Genomic DNA, 16411 nt, shown 5'->3' with positions numbered 1-16411 from the left:
TTATTTACAGGTCCCAAGTTGCAATTTAGTTGGCTCAGTCTTTGAATTAACAGCTGCCTGTATTTTGGTTGGACTGATTGCTTTCCTGTACATTAAGCACTATAAACCACCTAAGTGGTTTCAAGTGTCTAAATTTCTATTTTGATTGTATTAGAATTTCTATATTGAAAGCTCTTTTTGCCGATGATTTTATTCTAAGGCTAATGGGAGGAATGAGCGACTACAGCCAGCACTGGAATACTCCTTACCACTATGGTGATCTTCAGTGACTGCTCCCAATGCTCACGTGCTTTTCCCATTTGCTTAAAAGCAGTGTTTTTCTTTGGTACTTTGGTGGCACTGCAGACCTGTTTGGCTGCAGTCGGGTTGGATCCCACAACTGTCTTAACTGCCCACACGGCACCAGCCTCACTGAGGGCAGGGGATCACCAGTCAGCATCATATCCATTCGGTCTCTGCCAACTTATATATATATATGCTTTGTCATAGCTCGTCTGTAAATCTAGATATGTCCTGTTTCAGATGTCCCTTGGGCTACTCAGGAGAAAGCCAGGGTTGCACCAGTGTTGTGCCAAGTATACACAAAGCATTTTCTAAAATTTATGAAAAAAAACAACCTCACAACCAAACAACCAAATTGCAACATAATAATTATGAAATAGGGAAAAAGTAGTGCTGCGATTAGCTGCACGAGTTCATGTAGTGCCACAAAGGACTAACGGAAAGGGTGCAGTTTGACTCAAAGTGGCTAATATGCATCGTCCTGCTCACGCCTGGTGTGCATGTGTCGTAAGCAGAACTTCAAAGTGGTAATGCCCAACTGCTTGATGATACAGTTTCTTCATTATTAAAAAGAAAGAGTGACAAACCTAGGCATCTAAATAACCCTTTTGCAAACAAATTCACATGGAAGAAACTTTACAAGCTGGCTGACTGTACAGTCACATATCAGGTAATAGTGGTGGACTAAACATTATTTAAATAATTGCAGCTTTTCAATCAAGATAATTGTATGTTTTAAGCAATAAAGCAACAAAATGTTTTTATGCACTATCACAGTATAGTATCTAATCCTTTGTAAAGTGAGGAACCAACTCGTGTTTATGAGTTGAAAAAAATAAAAGCCAACTCAAGCTTCTTTTAGGCAGCCATTTGCACTGTGTAAATGCAGCTCACTTCTCACATAGCTGTTCTGCTCGGTGCATGGCTCCTCATCACTGTCCAACGCCTGGGGCAAGCTGCTGGGGCAGCTCCTGCCACTGGCTTCTCAGCACTCCCACACCAGGAGGGAAAGGGAGTCACCTGCCCACAGCTGGCAAGGAAGAGGGCAGCTCCTGCCACATCTCCAAGGGCAGCAGGGAAGGTCCTTCTGGCCCAGCATTGCCTGCCCAGACAGATGCAAGGGAGAAGCAAGCCGTGTACCCTCCCAAGCCCCTCCTGACAGCATGCATACTGCTGGCTGTATGTAGCTCATGCAGGAGAGAACAGCTAACATCCATTTCTTCTTTTTTTTTTTTTTCTTTCTTTTTTAAATTGACTGTACATCTAGAAACAAATGTCCCTTTGTGCCTTACAGTTCCTCAAAAAATACTAGCATTCAAAGGAAGCATAGAAATGAAGCATTTGGAAGAAGCTATTTTGGATCACCAGATCGTGGACCTTCATCCCAAACCATTGACACTAAACTTTTTAATCTGAAGTATACATGAGAGAAAGGTACAGATTTTCTTCTGGTAACACACAATGTAATGCTGCAAGAGAAGGACCAGGAGGATCTGATCTGAAAGCCTTTCAGTTTCAGGCGCACGTAGAAGAGAATGGCACTCCACATGCTGTTCAGGTTTCTCCAAATGCATGTGAGCATGACAGGGCAGAGCTTTCCCTCAAAATCATTTACGACAGTTAAGCGCACCCTCTTGGGTGGACACCACCACTGACTGTCATAGGTAAGAAAACTGCTTTGCCATGCAGTGAGTTTAATTTCTGGAAGACAGCAGCTGTCTGGATTTACAGTTGGTAGGGCTACAGCTGGTGCTAAACCAGATAATTTTTCAAAGAAAGTGTGCACTTCAGGGCTCCCAAAGTTTCTTCTCACTGTTACAAGGACGGGTGTTCTTTGTCTCCAGAGCTGTGACAGTCATTTCTTCTAACTCAGACACACTCACATGAATACAGTTATTCCTATGTGCTCACACAGAAATGCTGTTAGTGATACTGTATATTTTCTCCAAATAGCTGCCTTAACCACTGCACTCGGTTCTCCAACAGCTGGTCATTTCCCTCACAGGCCCTCAGGAACTGTGAGGATGCAAAGCATTTCTCTGTATCTTATGTAAGGTGTCTGAAAACCATTTCCAGAGAAGGCACGTTCTCTTCACAGAAGGCAGCTTAATCTCTCAAACACTGTTGGTCATAGCCACTGAATCTCTCTAACTGGGAAAGCAAATACCCTTCAAACACATCTTTAGTTTTTCTTCAGAGGAATGTCACATCTGTATAGGGTGCAGCTGTGAAACCCATCCCTCCCCAGCCCTTTTCTTTTTGCCCGTGTTTGCCTAAAACCTTTCCAGCATGGGTTTCTCTGGGGGTCATGGTGCTCAGTATCTGGGGGAGGGGACAGCCCCGATCAGCACCTTGCGGTGCTGTATCGTATCTTGGTAAAATTTAAAGAAATATGATTATTTGCTTTTTAACCCTACCAGCACAGGATGCAGTGCAATGTTTAACAGAGATGTGAACTGCTGGGGAGGTGTTCACTTTAACCTGCAAAGCCCATTCCTTCTTTCCCGAAGGAATTGAACTCTTCAGGTATAAAGATGATGAGTAGCTCTCAAAACAATCCTTCACAGATGCTGAAGTTAAAAACAAAGGGTCTCTTGCTGATGGAGACAAAACCGTATTGCAAAACCAAATTCCGTTTACACAGCCACACAGTGCAGTTCACTGCTTACATTACACATTCAAAGAGTGCTACAAGGAAATGCTGATCTCTTCATTTACAAGGTGACTCTTTTATCCTTTGTTCTTTGGGCAGTATGTTTATGCTTTCCTCTTTGGTCCACTTGAGAACATCTGGAGAGGACACACTGCCTTTAAACATTTGGGAGGGCTGAACCTAAGGAGCAACAAAAGTACTGATCCTGATAAGATTTCACAAGCTTCATCACAAACTATCTTAATAAAATATTTAAAAAAACCCCAACAAACATACCCAGATCTGATTGTTTGTCCCAATGTGAGACACCTACATAGCATTGCACTTGCAAACCAATGTTTGCAAAAGAAAGGAAAATGTTCCAGATAGAGATCTAAATCCAGCTTGAGGTCTACATTCAGCTTGAGAAACAGAGCTAGCTGAAGAATTTCAGAGTGTCCACAGCACCTGCATTCCTGCCTACCCTACTAGAAATCAGGCTGCCTGATCTGTTGAGCAGGGAGGTTTCAAGAAACAAACAACCCCACCACCACCACCCCCCCAAAAAAAAAAAAAAAAGAAAAAAAGAAAGAATAGCTCTCACAATTCATGAAGAATTTTTTCTGAGGAAGTATTTTTTGATAAGATGACACTGATGTTTTACAAGAAAGTGAATAAATGGTTCCCACAACAGAGAAACCGCTTGTACTCCATAATTCACCACCTTTTAAATTGCTCTGTTGTAGCTGTTTCGGGGACTGTGAGAAGGACTAGCAAGGAGAAGCTGGGAACTTCATAAACCCAGGAAAAATAACAAAATATATAATTATGTGTTACATTTGTTATAGAAGCCCTGTAGCTGCAGAAGTGCTAATTTATTATAAATAAGTACATTTTCATATCCAGAGGGCTATGAGTTCATTGTGTTTAAGCTGTTAAAAGAACATTATTTCTCGTACTGATTGTATTCCTTGCTGAGACTGGATCCCTCTGGCTTCTTGTATAAATAGCCAAATATATAAATACCAAGGCTATAAAGACATAAATAACCAAGTTTCTTTGATCTCCTTTTCAGATCCTTATCTGCTTATCTAGCATTAGCAAATACTATATCATCTCCCCGAGTCTCTGTGTAGAGTAAGTAATTTTTGCCCTGAAGAGATTTAAATGCAGTGGTTACTGGAGGAGGATATAGTCAAGGATAATGTCAGAAAAGAGCTACGGGGCCACTCAGGCGACTGCTTTTACGTACAGTATGTGCTTCAGACCATACCTACAGCTTTCATGTTTGCAAAAAGATTGCTTTCAAAATAATGTACAAAGCCTGGAGAAACCCATCACAAAAGAGGTATTTCTAAGGCTTCCAGGTATGTATAATACATCTATGGTCCCTTTCGCTTAAAGGGCAGTACAGAGCACTATTTGATGTAACTTGAAGGGGATGGGAATAATTTTGTTTCAGGTGTACAGAGTCCTTTGGGACAGGAAGGTATAACTTATGAGTCACTGTGCAAGCCCCAGGAGACTCTGGCTGTAGCTTTCAGTTGAATTAGTCCACACAGTGCTCCAGTAGATATATTCATCTGGCATGTTATTTATGCTGAGAGTCTCTACAGAAGTCCCAACAAACTGGTATAAACAAAGGTTGAATTTAACTTGAGTTTTTGCTTTCTTCAAATTGTTTTATTTTAAGTGAGTGATGAGTGTTCTATTCCCCACTATGAAAGCTGCTAAAAATAAAGTAGCTGGTAAAAAACATCAAAGTCAGAAATTGAGGTTCTGTTATCTTGAATTCAGCCATTCCACCACCAGTTTGTTTTCCAGGAGATATCAAATCTGACAGGAGCAATTTCACTTTCCCTCTCTACTCTCAACCACAAGATGTAATTGTATATTTACCCTGCTGTGAAATTCTAGTGATGAGAAAACAATATAGATCTTAGATTTCATACTTGAGGAGTGTTAGCATCCATCCCTTGTGGGGGGTTTACGTCTTAACTAATTTGTCCTCCAACTATAGCTCTTCTCTTACTTTGTAGCGAGGTAACAATATTTTAGTTGGTGGAACTGATAATGAACGGGCTGCAAACAGCCTGCTCAAGATAAGTGCTAACTATCATGTTGATAGGACTCATACTTTGGTCTTACTCCTGCTGCCAGAAAAAACCCCACACCCTTAAAAAAAAAAAGAGCAATTTTTCTTTCTTTTAATATATGTAGTATGACACACTATGTATGTATATATTAAGTGCAGTGTCTGTATTACTGAGCCCAGGTACAGAGCAGCAGGCGTATACTTTTTTTCTGTTGCAATTTTCTTCTGTAATAAACCACTCTTGGTTCAGTGTCCCAGGAGTATTCTACTGCAGCAGCTTGTTAATGGAAGACTTTCTCTGTTACTTTAGCAAAGTCCTCTGTTGTCTCCAAGGTAAGAGAAATTCCTACACAAACCACAGTCAACAAGACCGTCTGTCTTCAACTTCCCATATCAAATTTTGTACCTGACAACATCAAGCACTACATGTATGTATCAGAGCCACAAAGACCAGACAGTTACCTGAAGCCAACCAAGTAAACAAACTAGTATTGGAGAAAATAGATTAAATGTTTGTATGAGCAAACTACAGTTGTCTCCAAAGGCGTCTGACAATATCAAACTACTAAGATGCGAGGTTTTTCATCCAGCAACCCAACACTGCATAGAACAAGCCTTTCAACTCGACCTTGCAGGTAAACTCTATTGTTTTATTGTTGTTTGTTATTTCTTAATATTAGTTATATTAATATTAATTAATATTTCTTAAGTTAGTTTAAATTTGGATACTAGTTTGCAAATACTCACACTTCTTTTAGTGTGGCTGGAAAATGGAATAAGACATCCCACAAACTTATTGGAGTCTTACCTAAAGAAGGTTATAACTTTAAGGGAGTATTTCTGTGTGTCAGAAAAATGTGGAAATTATCAAATTTTCCATCCCACAGTTATGCACTGAATGAGCTACAGCTACACTGTGAACTTTAAAAATGACCTAACAGAATTTCCCCCCTATGATTCACTAAGGATCAAATCAAACTTCTCAACTAATGCTCATCAGTTTGGTTTTGGTTCTTTTTTTGTATTTAAACTGTTTCAAAAAAAAAAAAGTAGTACAAGTGCCAGCACACCATTTTAGTCAGGCATTCTGTGAACTTCATCCAGATTTTTTTTTAAAGTCAGTAAGAAGACACCGGTTGAATTTAGCACACTTTGGTAGTTTCTCCAAGAGTCAATGTGAAAACCAGTGATGACTGAATATTGAGTAATGACAACACGCTACTAACAATTTTGTGGACTGGTGTAAATTTGGCAATATGTTTTAATACAAGATTGTGGATTTTCATATGGATGCATTAACTCTACGATACATCAGTATAAGATTATTACTATCATAAATACTTTTATTTCTTCTACAAAGTAGAAGAACCTAACAGGGCTACTAATAAACTGTCTCTGACTGCAAGTCAGAGCCACACAGAACATCTTAAGTATTAGTTTTAAAGCAGAACAAAACTATAAAGGCCGTTCTGATAACAACATTCCTGGGCATGATTCTCGCCTCACCAGGTGAACATCTCTGGAAGGTATGGCAAGTGAAGGATGGCTTATGCAGCAGCTGCACACCCCTATATCTCCTACAGGACTCCAGGTGTAGAATTAGCAATACGTGTGTAAAAGGGGAAGAAACGCAGGGTGCATATTGTCCACCACCACCAAAGGAGCTGTCTTCAAGATAATACTAGTAGTTGTTAAACAAAGATTTTATTTTTAGTTTTGTTTCTTTTAAAAATGGATGTCACCTGAAGAAGGCAGCAAGAGATCTCTGACAGTCCAGACAGAGGTTCACAGAGAAGGTTTTTAGGCATTCAACAGTTACACATTGGGTCACCTCAAGGCCAAGTCCAAACAAGGAGAATAAGCAGGCAGGGAGTCTTGTACTTATACTAGTCTCTTCAGGTAGTTATTTAATGTTATGGAACATCAGCGAAAAGTAAAAATTGCAGTTTTACTAGTAGAACACAAACCACTCGGGCAACATAACACATTTATGGAGTGGCTTTGGTGCCAAGACCTTTATCCTCTTCTCTCTGAAAACATAAAATCAAAGATTCTGGTTCATCTAGCCAAGAAGCAGTTCCCACTTTGAAGATAAAAGGCTAGCATGGATGTGGCACTTCAGTGCTGCGTATCTGGAAGGAACAGAAACAGGGTGAGTTTAGTTGCCAGGTTTAAGGGACTATTCCCAACTGAGGAGGAAGCAGAAAATAAGGACTATGAGGACTGATCTGATTTCATCTCCTGTGTAACTTGCAAAGCAGAAAAGCAGAGCGAAGAATTTAGGATCAGATGTGAGGTTCCTAGTGAATATGAAACTTTTGAGGAAACCTATATTTTAAGACTCAGTAGAGCTCCCCTTAACAAAGGAAACAGACTCAGTGAAAACAGATCTGCACATAACAGTAGAAACACCTGTGATACCATTGAACTATCTTGAATGGTAGTACTATAATTTAAGAGTTCTGACTGTGGGTCAAAGGGCTATGCCATGCTGTGGAACTTTCTATTTTTCTCCTTAAGCAGATGCTGTTCAAGAACACAAAAGAAGTGACATATTTCTCAGGCTATGTACAGTAACGAACAAAATAAGTAGGAAAAAAATCCAATAAAGGAATAACAACTTTGCTGCAATTAAAAGAACAAAACACGAAAGAGCAACATTTCAAATGTAAACCTTAAATGTCACTATCAAATGCATCCATTTAGTAAAGCAGGTAGATTCTGAGTGTAAAGATTTCAGCTACGGATGTCTAGACAACACTTGATAGAGGAAATCTGTGAGAAAATAATGGCTACTTTCTACAGAGACATTTCTAAAGATAGATACTGCCTTTGGAAAAATACCTGTTTACTGCCTATAATTCTAGATAAATTCCTAGCAAGCATGAGCTTTTCTGTGGCTGGCGAAGCCAGCCATTAGTTCTTCCAAATCAAGCCACCCTCACGTATTCAGTGATCAGCACGCCCACAGAGTGCTAGTCATCTTCTCAAACATCGCTGGGGATGGCTGCACAGGGTAGCTCCTTTACCCTCAGGGTCAAAATCTACTGTCATTTTACATGAGGAAGCTGCTCTCTGGGCACTCTGCTACAACAAAATCCATACATTTTGCAAGAACACACCAATCTTCCTGCTCTTCTTTTCCACCCATCCAATGAAAGAAGCATTATCTTGCTAACTTTTTTTAGAGTAGAGCTAACTAAATTGAAATAATGCATCTGGGGCAAAGACAGGGTATAGAAAATGTCCCCGTTACTTGTATGCACCCACCAGGAAACAGCAAGAAATTAGAATCACAGAACCATTTAGGTTGGAAAAGACCCTTCAGATCATCAAGTCCAATAACTATATCTCCAAATACAAACCTAACACTGTTGAGTCCACCTCTAAACCATGTCCATAAGTGCCATATCTACACACCTTTTAAATACCTCCAGGGACAGGGTCTCAACCACTTCCCTGGGTAGCCTGTTCCAGTGCTTGACCACCTTTTCAGTGAAAAAGTTTTTCCTAATAGACAGTCTAAACCTCCCTTGGCACAACTTGAGGCTGTTTCCTCTTGTCCTGTTGGTTTTTATTTGGGAGAAAAGACTGACACTCATCTCACTACAACCTTCTTTCCAGTATGTGACAAACAGTGCAGGCTGATCTCAGACCATGACATAAACGTTCAAGTCATTCAAACCCCTCAGCATATAGAATTACACAATATGCACATGGGCCACATTGTCTCATACTAAAGAAAAAGAAACAAATCAAGATTTTTTTCACAAGGCACAGGAAGAGGTTCCCAAGAGATATCGAAGCAGAAGGAGACTTTTAACTTAAAACATAGGAAACAGCATTACTGTTGCCACAAAAGCACCATCAGGGACTATCTGGGTCAGCTGCCCACCCCATTAACCTAATGGTGCCCAGCCCTGAGATGGAAATCCTGGTGCTAATGAACCCCCTGGCAAGGCTGGATTTAAAGGCCCAGGATTTAACACTGGGACCTGATTTGAAGCTCACTGAAGGCAAGGGCTCCTACTGCTAGCATTGATGCTTGCTTTCAATCTCTATGCCTCAGCTCTGCTCAGGAATAACATTATTGTGACTATAATGACAATAATGCTCTTTATACACTGTGCCTACCCTCTCTTGAGCAGAGAAAACATAAATGCAAAGCAATAAACAGGTATTTGCTACTTAAAATAGCAAATGAACAAAAAAACACCCTGGGAAGGAAAAGTGTGGCTCTCACCTACTGCTATAGCACATGGCAGCCCTGCTCCCAGCTCAGGATCTTGCCACCCTTACAGCAGCAGGGGAAGAGGGATGGGATGGGGTGCTCAATGCCTGCTGCCAGGGCAGGTGCCAGCTCCTGTGAGAGGAGAAGAGACACAATCCGCTGTGGGGTCCCTCCAGCTCAGATGGAATTGCTTATTTAAGGCTGCTTAGCTTTGCAGTAAGGGAGCTGCTTGGGAAACTTCTCACAGTTGCTATCTACATTTAAACTCAGTAAGTCCACCAGGCACAAAGGTTGACAGGGGAAAATTGTGAAAAGGGGCTGTGGGTTTTGATTTTCGAAAATCACTTTTAAACTGAGTCATTCCCGTGTGATGATTCTTTAAAGTCACACTATGTATTAAAATAGGGGCATAAGCCATAAAAACATGCAGCATACGTCCTCTGTAGGCACCCAGCAGTGTTGAGAGCAGGATGGAGGCAGCAGTATCGGCAGCCTCTCAAGAATGTCTTCTGCTCTTTTAATAGTTCTCCTTGGGGAGGTGTGGAGGTTTGTATCACATATCTTTCTCCTGTTGCTGAATCAAAAATAGTACGCTGAGTCATTTGTTACAGGCAGTTAAGACAGTCACCAGCCATGTTAAGCGCACATCCCACCACCCGCTCTGGTCCACCTTACCCAAGGCCACCTTCACACAAGGGTCTTCTCACCTCAAACAGCAGCTTTGATTCAGTAAGGTCGGCAGCACCGACTAAATCCCTTTCTGCTGTGGCACATGCTTTCAGTAGGTTGGCAGATTACATCCTTTGATCCAAAAATCTAATGAAATAGGTGGGACTTTTCTACTCCCTTCCAGGAACCTTGGGTCAGGGATGTTGGGTTTGAGATGTCTGCCTTGGAAGGGGGCAGCTGGCCCTGGCTAAATGCGGGGCCCATGGGAACATGCATTGCAAAGAGCACTGACCCTGCCCGTTTTCAGTGACACCACCAGTATGACTTTGAGAGAAAGGTGTAACCAGGGAGGCTAAAATGCAGTGATTTTGAACCTTCTCTTCTCCCTTAACCCTAACCTGAAGAGCTAAACCACTTTCCCTTCCACAGGAACCTGCAAAATGAACACCAGGGAATAATCTATGGTAGTTTATTAATACCAGGTTCCTAGGAATAGATATTTCCATGCTTTGTACAAGGAATCACTGTGAAAGTTGCAAGCTTGGCAATTTCACAGAGGTTTCTGGGTTTCTAATATCTATTTTATTTTTGTGTTTCCTTTCCCAAAACACTCTTGTGCTTTATCCCAAATCAAAACAATCTGTGCCAGCAGACCCACAATAATTACCCTTAAGGGTGGATGATGTACAAAGAAAGAGCGGAAGAGGAAGGAAAACATGAAGAAACAATTTTTTTTTCCAAAGAGCTATTAATTATTCATTAGATTGATATTATTAACTATTAATAAATAACTAACGATAAGAATCAGTCACCACAAAGCCCTCCTAACACTGCTTCCAGCAGGGCTCTGTTGTGACTTGTACCTTGCTCAACACGCAGTAATATTTACCCGCTGGATTGAGCAATGCTGCTCATGCCCAGCCGGCAGTCTCGCCTTACAGGGAGGACTGAATTTTGACAGTGACCCTGTTGCTGATCTATGCTAGCGCATAAACCTTGCCCTTGTTAAAGCCTTTTACACCAGCCCCTCATATCTGCTTTTTAGGTCTCTGATCTCTCACCTCAACATTGTCACAGCTTTGCTGGTAAGAAGGGCTTCAAAAGGAAATAGTTTATTACTTCTTGACACTGACTTCCCACTGTGTCACCTGTGGATTTTAAATGTATTTATTTTGTGTCTGTGACCCTCTTTTGCCTCAATATGCAGCCTCTTGAGTTCAATTCTGTTTTCTATTTTACAGGGACATTGTCCTACTGAAGTACACCGCTATAATACTATACTTATCAAGTGCCTTGGGGGATAAAGAGACAAAGTCAGACCTTGTTATACTCTAATTTTGTATATGAATATCACTTGATTTCATTAGGAAACGCAACATGAAACTGATATGCCCGGCAGGCTACGTTCTCACCAGCAGTCACTACAAGTATTTTAAAACTATGGCATATAACATAAGGGTTCTTCAGTCTCTGTTTCTGATTAATAAGCTTATCCTTCTGTCGATCCAAATAGTTTAACAAACTCCAATTAGAATGCACTAAACAGTGTGAACTACGAGTATAAACTGATAATGGTCTCCAGACTCTGAAGTACGTGAAAGGCAATTCCCATGGACACAGTTAGTTCTGCCACAACCTAAACTCAGTAACAGGTCATTACAAAACCTACAGCTCCCCACTTCTTGTGTCCGTGCCCTCCCCTCAGCCAGGGCAATCCCTTAGCACGTAGCCTCCAGCTTCCCTCACACTGGTTTCTGTGCAGAGGCCATGTGGAGAGGTAGCAGTGGAGGGAGCCACAGCACACTCCCCTGAGCTGTTTGGCAGCATCCCAGAGGCGGTACCACCTACCAAAAAGCCGATGTAGGCTGAGAGAGAAGGTTCAAGAGCCCACTCGCTTTGGATTTCAACTATGGAAAATTTAGTGTTTGCTCATTGCTAAGAATAAGAACTTTTCTACGTCAAATGGTATCATTGGTGCCTTCTCCAGAACCTTTCCACAGAGAATGAGGGTTGTCAGCAGAAGTACAACTTTAGGAACAGTTTCAGATATTTGTGTTCCCAAATACTTTGTATTAAATGACAAAATGAAAGGATCCTCACAAAGAAGTAATATCCCTAGTACAAAATAAATACACATCTAGTTCAAAATAAATACACTTCTTCCTTGCTCTGCCCCTGAAATGTTCCTGAATATTTTAAATGGTCAAAGAATAGAAGGATTTAAAATCACAAGAACCCTGAGATTCAAAATCACCAACACTTTGATTGAAATAATTCACTATGGTGATGTTAAAAGTACAAATCCTGCCTTCCTCATAATATTATGATACCTATTTACTGCAAGACTTCAGAAAATTAGGCAGATTCTTGTCAAAGAAGTGACATAAAAAGTGGTCCTGAAAGCAGCCCAGCATACGCAAGCTCCTGTCTTTCCCCTCCCATCTCCAGTGAACAAAGAGAATTTTCTACCTCTCTGTAGCACAGATTTCCGAGGGAAAAAAAGCTTGCATCAGTTCCTGAAAATAGTTGCACGGTAGTGCTGCACAAGCTGCTTTACATTTAGGTCAAATCTTGAAAAGAGCTTTAAAATGCTACCAGAGCTGAAGAGGTTTTGTGCGAGAGCCTTAAGGTGTATTTTACACATTGAAATAAGGCACTAAAGAGACTATGTAGAAGCCAACGATTTCAAGTCGCTGGAAAGCTAATTCTAGTATTTTGTCTATGACACTGTAAGAACAGAGCAGTGGTATTGTGACAAGTGATAAAGAACAATGAACTTTCAAAGGAACAAAGGTGTCTAGGAAATGCAAATAGCTCTACTGTCAGTGCCCCTTTGATGGGTGATGGGAGATGGAATAGAGGCAGTAAATGGGAAAGCTGGAAAATAATGTGACAATTAGACTCAGTCTTACAGAAGAAATTTAATCATCAAAGGCATTTAATCATTCCCTATTTTTAAAAATAGGATTTTTTTATCATTACAAATGTAAAATGTGCCTTTCCAATTTTTTTTGCTGGCTACTTGTTAATGCTAGTTTTTTTTTTCATTGTGAAACGCATATCACATTTTCAGAGCTGTTCACAGACTAGTATTGGTGTATTGGGAATCTGAAAACTGAACAGGCATTTATTCTCTTAACAGGCAGCCTGATAATGCTGATACAGATCTTCATAAAACTGAAATACATAAATATTGAAAACATAGCTACTATTTCATCATTTTAAAACAACCTTTGGTTTCACCCAAACATTATTTCATTTTATTATAGATGCCTGAAAATATTCCATAGTCAATACGGAAGTTTTGTCACACTTTTGAATGAGTTTGTCATATTGTTACACTGACGAGGCATCAAAAATTTGCCATATTATTGCCAACACGAATTTTAGGTACCTGTCATGAACTACCTAACACACAAGAACTTGATACTAGAAGCTCTTCGAATAATGAAGTTGAAAGTAACTTTGTGCCTCTTTTGCACAGCTTATGTAACCAGGTGTTGGATCACTTCTGTGATGCTTATTTAGGTTTTATTTGGACAACATTACCTTTTTTCACTTGAGTGGCAATTTGCCCTGTTAATAGCACACTGTAGTTAATACTGCTGCTATCTCCTAATAACCCTGGATCGAAATAAAATTGCTGCTGTTACTGATATCTGCAGACAGAGGATCTGCAGGAGTGTGCTAAGGGGAATTGCTCCTATCACCACTGTGGAACTGAAGGGGTGAGCATGGCTCCTTCATGTTTGCCGGTAAATACAGGATCTTGATTTCAGCTAAAAACCAAGACAGGCACCGGCTGTGTCGGGAAGTCAGGGTGTAAATGGAAAGGGAGTAATTTCCTCAGCAGGTGTATGCTTTGTGACACAGCACCCCAGAAGTGACCACACGGCCTTACACATCCCTTCTTTCCCCAAGCACAAAACCCTCAACTTCTTTGACAGAAGGGAAAGGAGAGAAAGGTTTTGCCTATTGCATGCAGATATAATTTCAGCATTCAGCATTGCTCTTTCATTTAAAATAACTAATTCTATGAATAGACCCTGAATCAAACACAATTTGCTCTGGCCTAAAGGAGAGATTAATTTTCTTACTGAGTATCCCATGGCCATGTGGCTCGGGGCAGAGGGGACATTACTTGTCTTCTTTTAGAAATCAGAACACGGATTTTTCCCTATTGATAATTAATATCAGTTGTATACTATCTGCTACTCTTTTTAAAGGCAAAGCATTGCTTACTATCAGAAATGTACAGTCCAAAAAGGCATTCCTGAATGTTTTATTTTGGAAGTGTAAAGAGTTTTAAAATAAACAAAAGTAAATATTCAAATCCATTTCATATTGCATGTAGCAGGAGTGGCTCCATACCATACAATATGGATGAAGCAAATCCGGCAGTTAATTTCTTTGAGACGTAGAGTATAATACATAGACACTTTCAGATCTGATCTTGTGTCATACGTAACATTACCTGACCCTTTTGTTATCATTTAAATCCAGCCTACTTTATTTATTATTAATATTTTGCTATATTGATTGTTCAACTTAGAAAAAAACAGTTAAAAACTACTGACTTGAGGACACTGCAAGACCCTAAGTAATGCAGTCTCTGTGGATAAATATACATTTATTCTTTGAGAAAATATATCATTACCTGCAGATGAATCAACGCAAAATGATCATGCAATTAAACAGGACAGTCTGAATGGAAATTTAAAGCTGCAGACCGTGATTTTTCTACTCCCAGTGCTGCTTGAAATCTCTCACACCTTTAAAAAAATATAATTAGCTTTAGATTTATCCCACAATAAATAACACCAGAACATACCTTGTGCTACCAACCTGAATTTAAAAAAAAGTAAGAGGCCACCTCAGTGTTTTGAGTTTATGAGATTTTTCAGACACAAAGGCCTGAGTTTCCCAGTCCAAAGGCATCAGGAAGGATCATCGCTTATGGTAAACTTGGGCTTTAGCTTGACAGACCTCTTCCTTATTGTGCCTTTAGGGGACAATGGCATGGTGTCCATAATACTCTTGTCCTCCTCAAGCTGCCTAGCAGTGCATGAAGGGGTGGGCACTTTCACTGTGTTGCCAAATTTAGAGTAGTCCACAGAGTATTGCCCATCTTCCTCTGCCACAATGGGCACAAACCTTTGGCCCCAGAGGATTTCATCTGCCAGGTAGGAGGTTCTGGCTTGAGTGGTGATGCCGGTGGTCTCCACCACCCCTTCCAAGATGACGATGATCTCCAGGTCCTCGTGGTGGTGAAGGTTCAGAGGGGAGATGTCGTAGAGGGGGCTGTTCTTGTCTATCACGTGGTAGATGATGAGTGGGGAGACGAGGAAGATGCTGTTGCCCCCCACAGGGTTCTCCATCTGGATGTCGATCTGGTTGAGGGGCACCACCTCCCCCTCCAGGCTGGCGGTCTTCTTCACCACCTGCATGCGGATGGTGGCACTGATGATCATGCTCTTCCGGAGGTCACCCACCCGCAGCATGAAGCAGAGCTTGCCCTCCCGCAGGGCGATGACTGCGTGCTTGCTGAAGATGAGGGTCTCGGCCCGGCGGTGGGCCTGTGAGGTCTTCATAAAGATGCAGCCCAGCATGATGGCGTTGATCACCAGCCCCACGATGTTCTGCACAATCAGCACCAGGATAGCGGCTGGGCACTCCTCTGTCACCATGCGTCCCCCAAAGCCGATGGTCACCTGCACCTCGATGGAAAAGAGGAAGGCAGAGGTGAAGGAGTGGATGCTGGTCACACAGGGCACGAAGCCAGCCGGGGCCCCCGCCGCCCCCTCGCCATTCTCACGCTGCAGCCGGGTGCTGTGGTCCAGGTCCCCGTGGGCGAAGGCGATGAGCCACCAAACCATGCCAAAGAGCAGCCAGCTGCAGAGGAAGGACATGGTGAAGATGAGCAGCGTGTGGGGCCACTTGAGGTCCACCAGAGTGGTGAATACGTCCTGCAGGAAGCGCCCCTGCTCCCGGATGTTTTTATGGGCCACGTTACAGGCACCGTTCTTGCCCACAAAACGTGCCCGCCGCTCCCGGGCACGGTACCGGGCATGGTCCGGCACATCCTCCGCCAGCCGGGTCAGCACGTACTCCTCGGGGATGATCCCCTTCCTCGACAGCATGGCTCCCCGCCGCCGCTCCGCCGCTCAGCGCCGCCCCATGCAGCCGCCGCTCCGCCGAGGGAGGGAGCCGGGAAGGGGGGGGGGGACACGCCGCCGCCGCAGCCGCAGCCCCTGCCGTAGCCGGGAGGCGGCGTCTCCGAGGCCGGGAGCGACCGAGACCGGACCCGTACGCCGGACCCGGCTTGTGGGGCCGGTCTTGGTCGCTCCTGGCCTCCATGTTGCGGTCTCTGAGGCAGCCCCGGCCCCTCAGGCTGCCCGAGGCGGGGGGAGAGGGGCTCTGAGGTGTTTCCCGCCCGCGCCTCCACCTCACGGTCGTTGGGTAACGGGCGCAACGGCAGGCGGTTAAAAACGGTTGGGCGCCG

The 16411-nt window shown here is 42.4% G+C and overlaps 1 protein-coding gene across 3 annotated transcripts; it reads right to left on the bottom strand.

Moving 5' to 3' along the window:
* Nucleotides 1–14175: 14175 nt before the first annotated feature.
* Nucleotides 14176–16411, bottom strand: KCNJ11 (potassium inwardly rectifying channel subfamily J member 11). Of its 3 annotated transcripts, none has more exons than XM_040609826.1 (2): nucleotides 15973–16411; nucleotides 14176–15801 (listed from the first exon to the last, which is right to left on the bottom strand). In XM_040609826.1, exons 1-2 carry the CDS (start codon nucleotides 16047–16049, stop codon nucleotides 14847–14849), a joined length of 1032 nt encoding a protein of 343 aa, XP_040465760.1. In that variant the 5' UTR covers nucleotides 16050–16411; the 3' UTR covers nucleotides 14176–14846. The 3 variants fall into 3 exon arrangements, with proteins under 3 accessions (XP_040465760.1, XP_040465761.1, XP_040465759.1); XM_040609827.1 differs by having other exon boundaries at nucleotides 16018–16410; XM_040609825.1 differs by having other exon boundaries at nucleotides 14176–16410.

This window comes from Falco naumanni, chromosome 10 (genome assembly GCF_017639655.2).
Source record: "Falco naumanni isolate bFalNau1 chromosome 10, bFalNau1.pat, whole genome shotgun sequence".
Lineage (NCBI taxonomy): Eukaryota > Metazoa > Chordata > Aves > Falconiformes > Falconidae > Falco > Falco naumanni.
Note: the sequence above shows the minus strand (reverse complement) of the source record. Positions and strands in the feature narration are given on the sequence as shown.

What these genes read in the sequence shown, in the direction of transcription:
- KCNJ11 (XM_040609825.1), bottom strand. Translation starts at nt 16,049, where the DNA reads ATGCTGTCGAGGAAGGGGATCATCCCCGAGGAGTACGTGCTGACCCGG.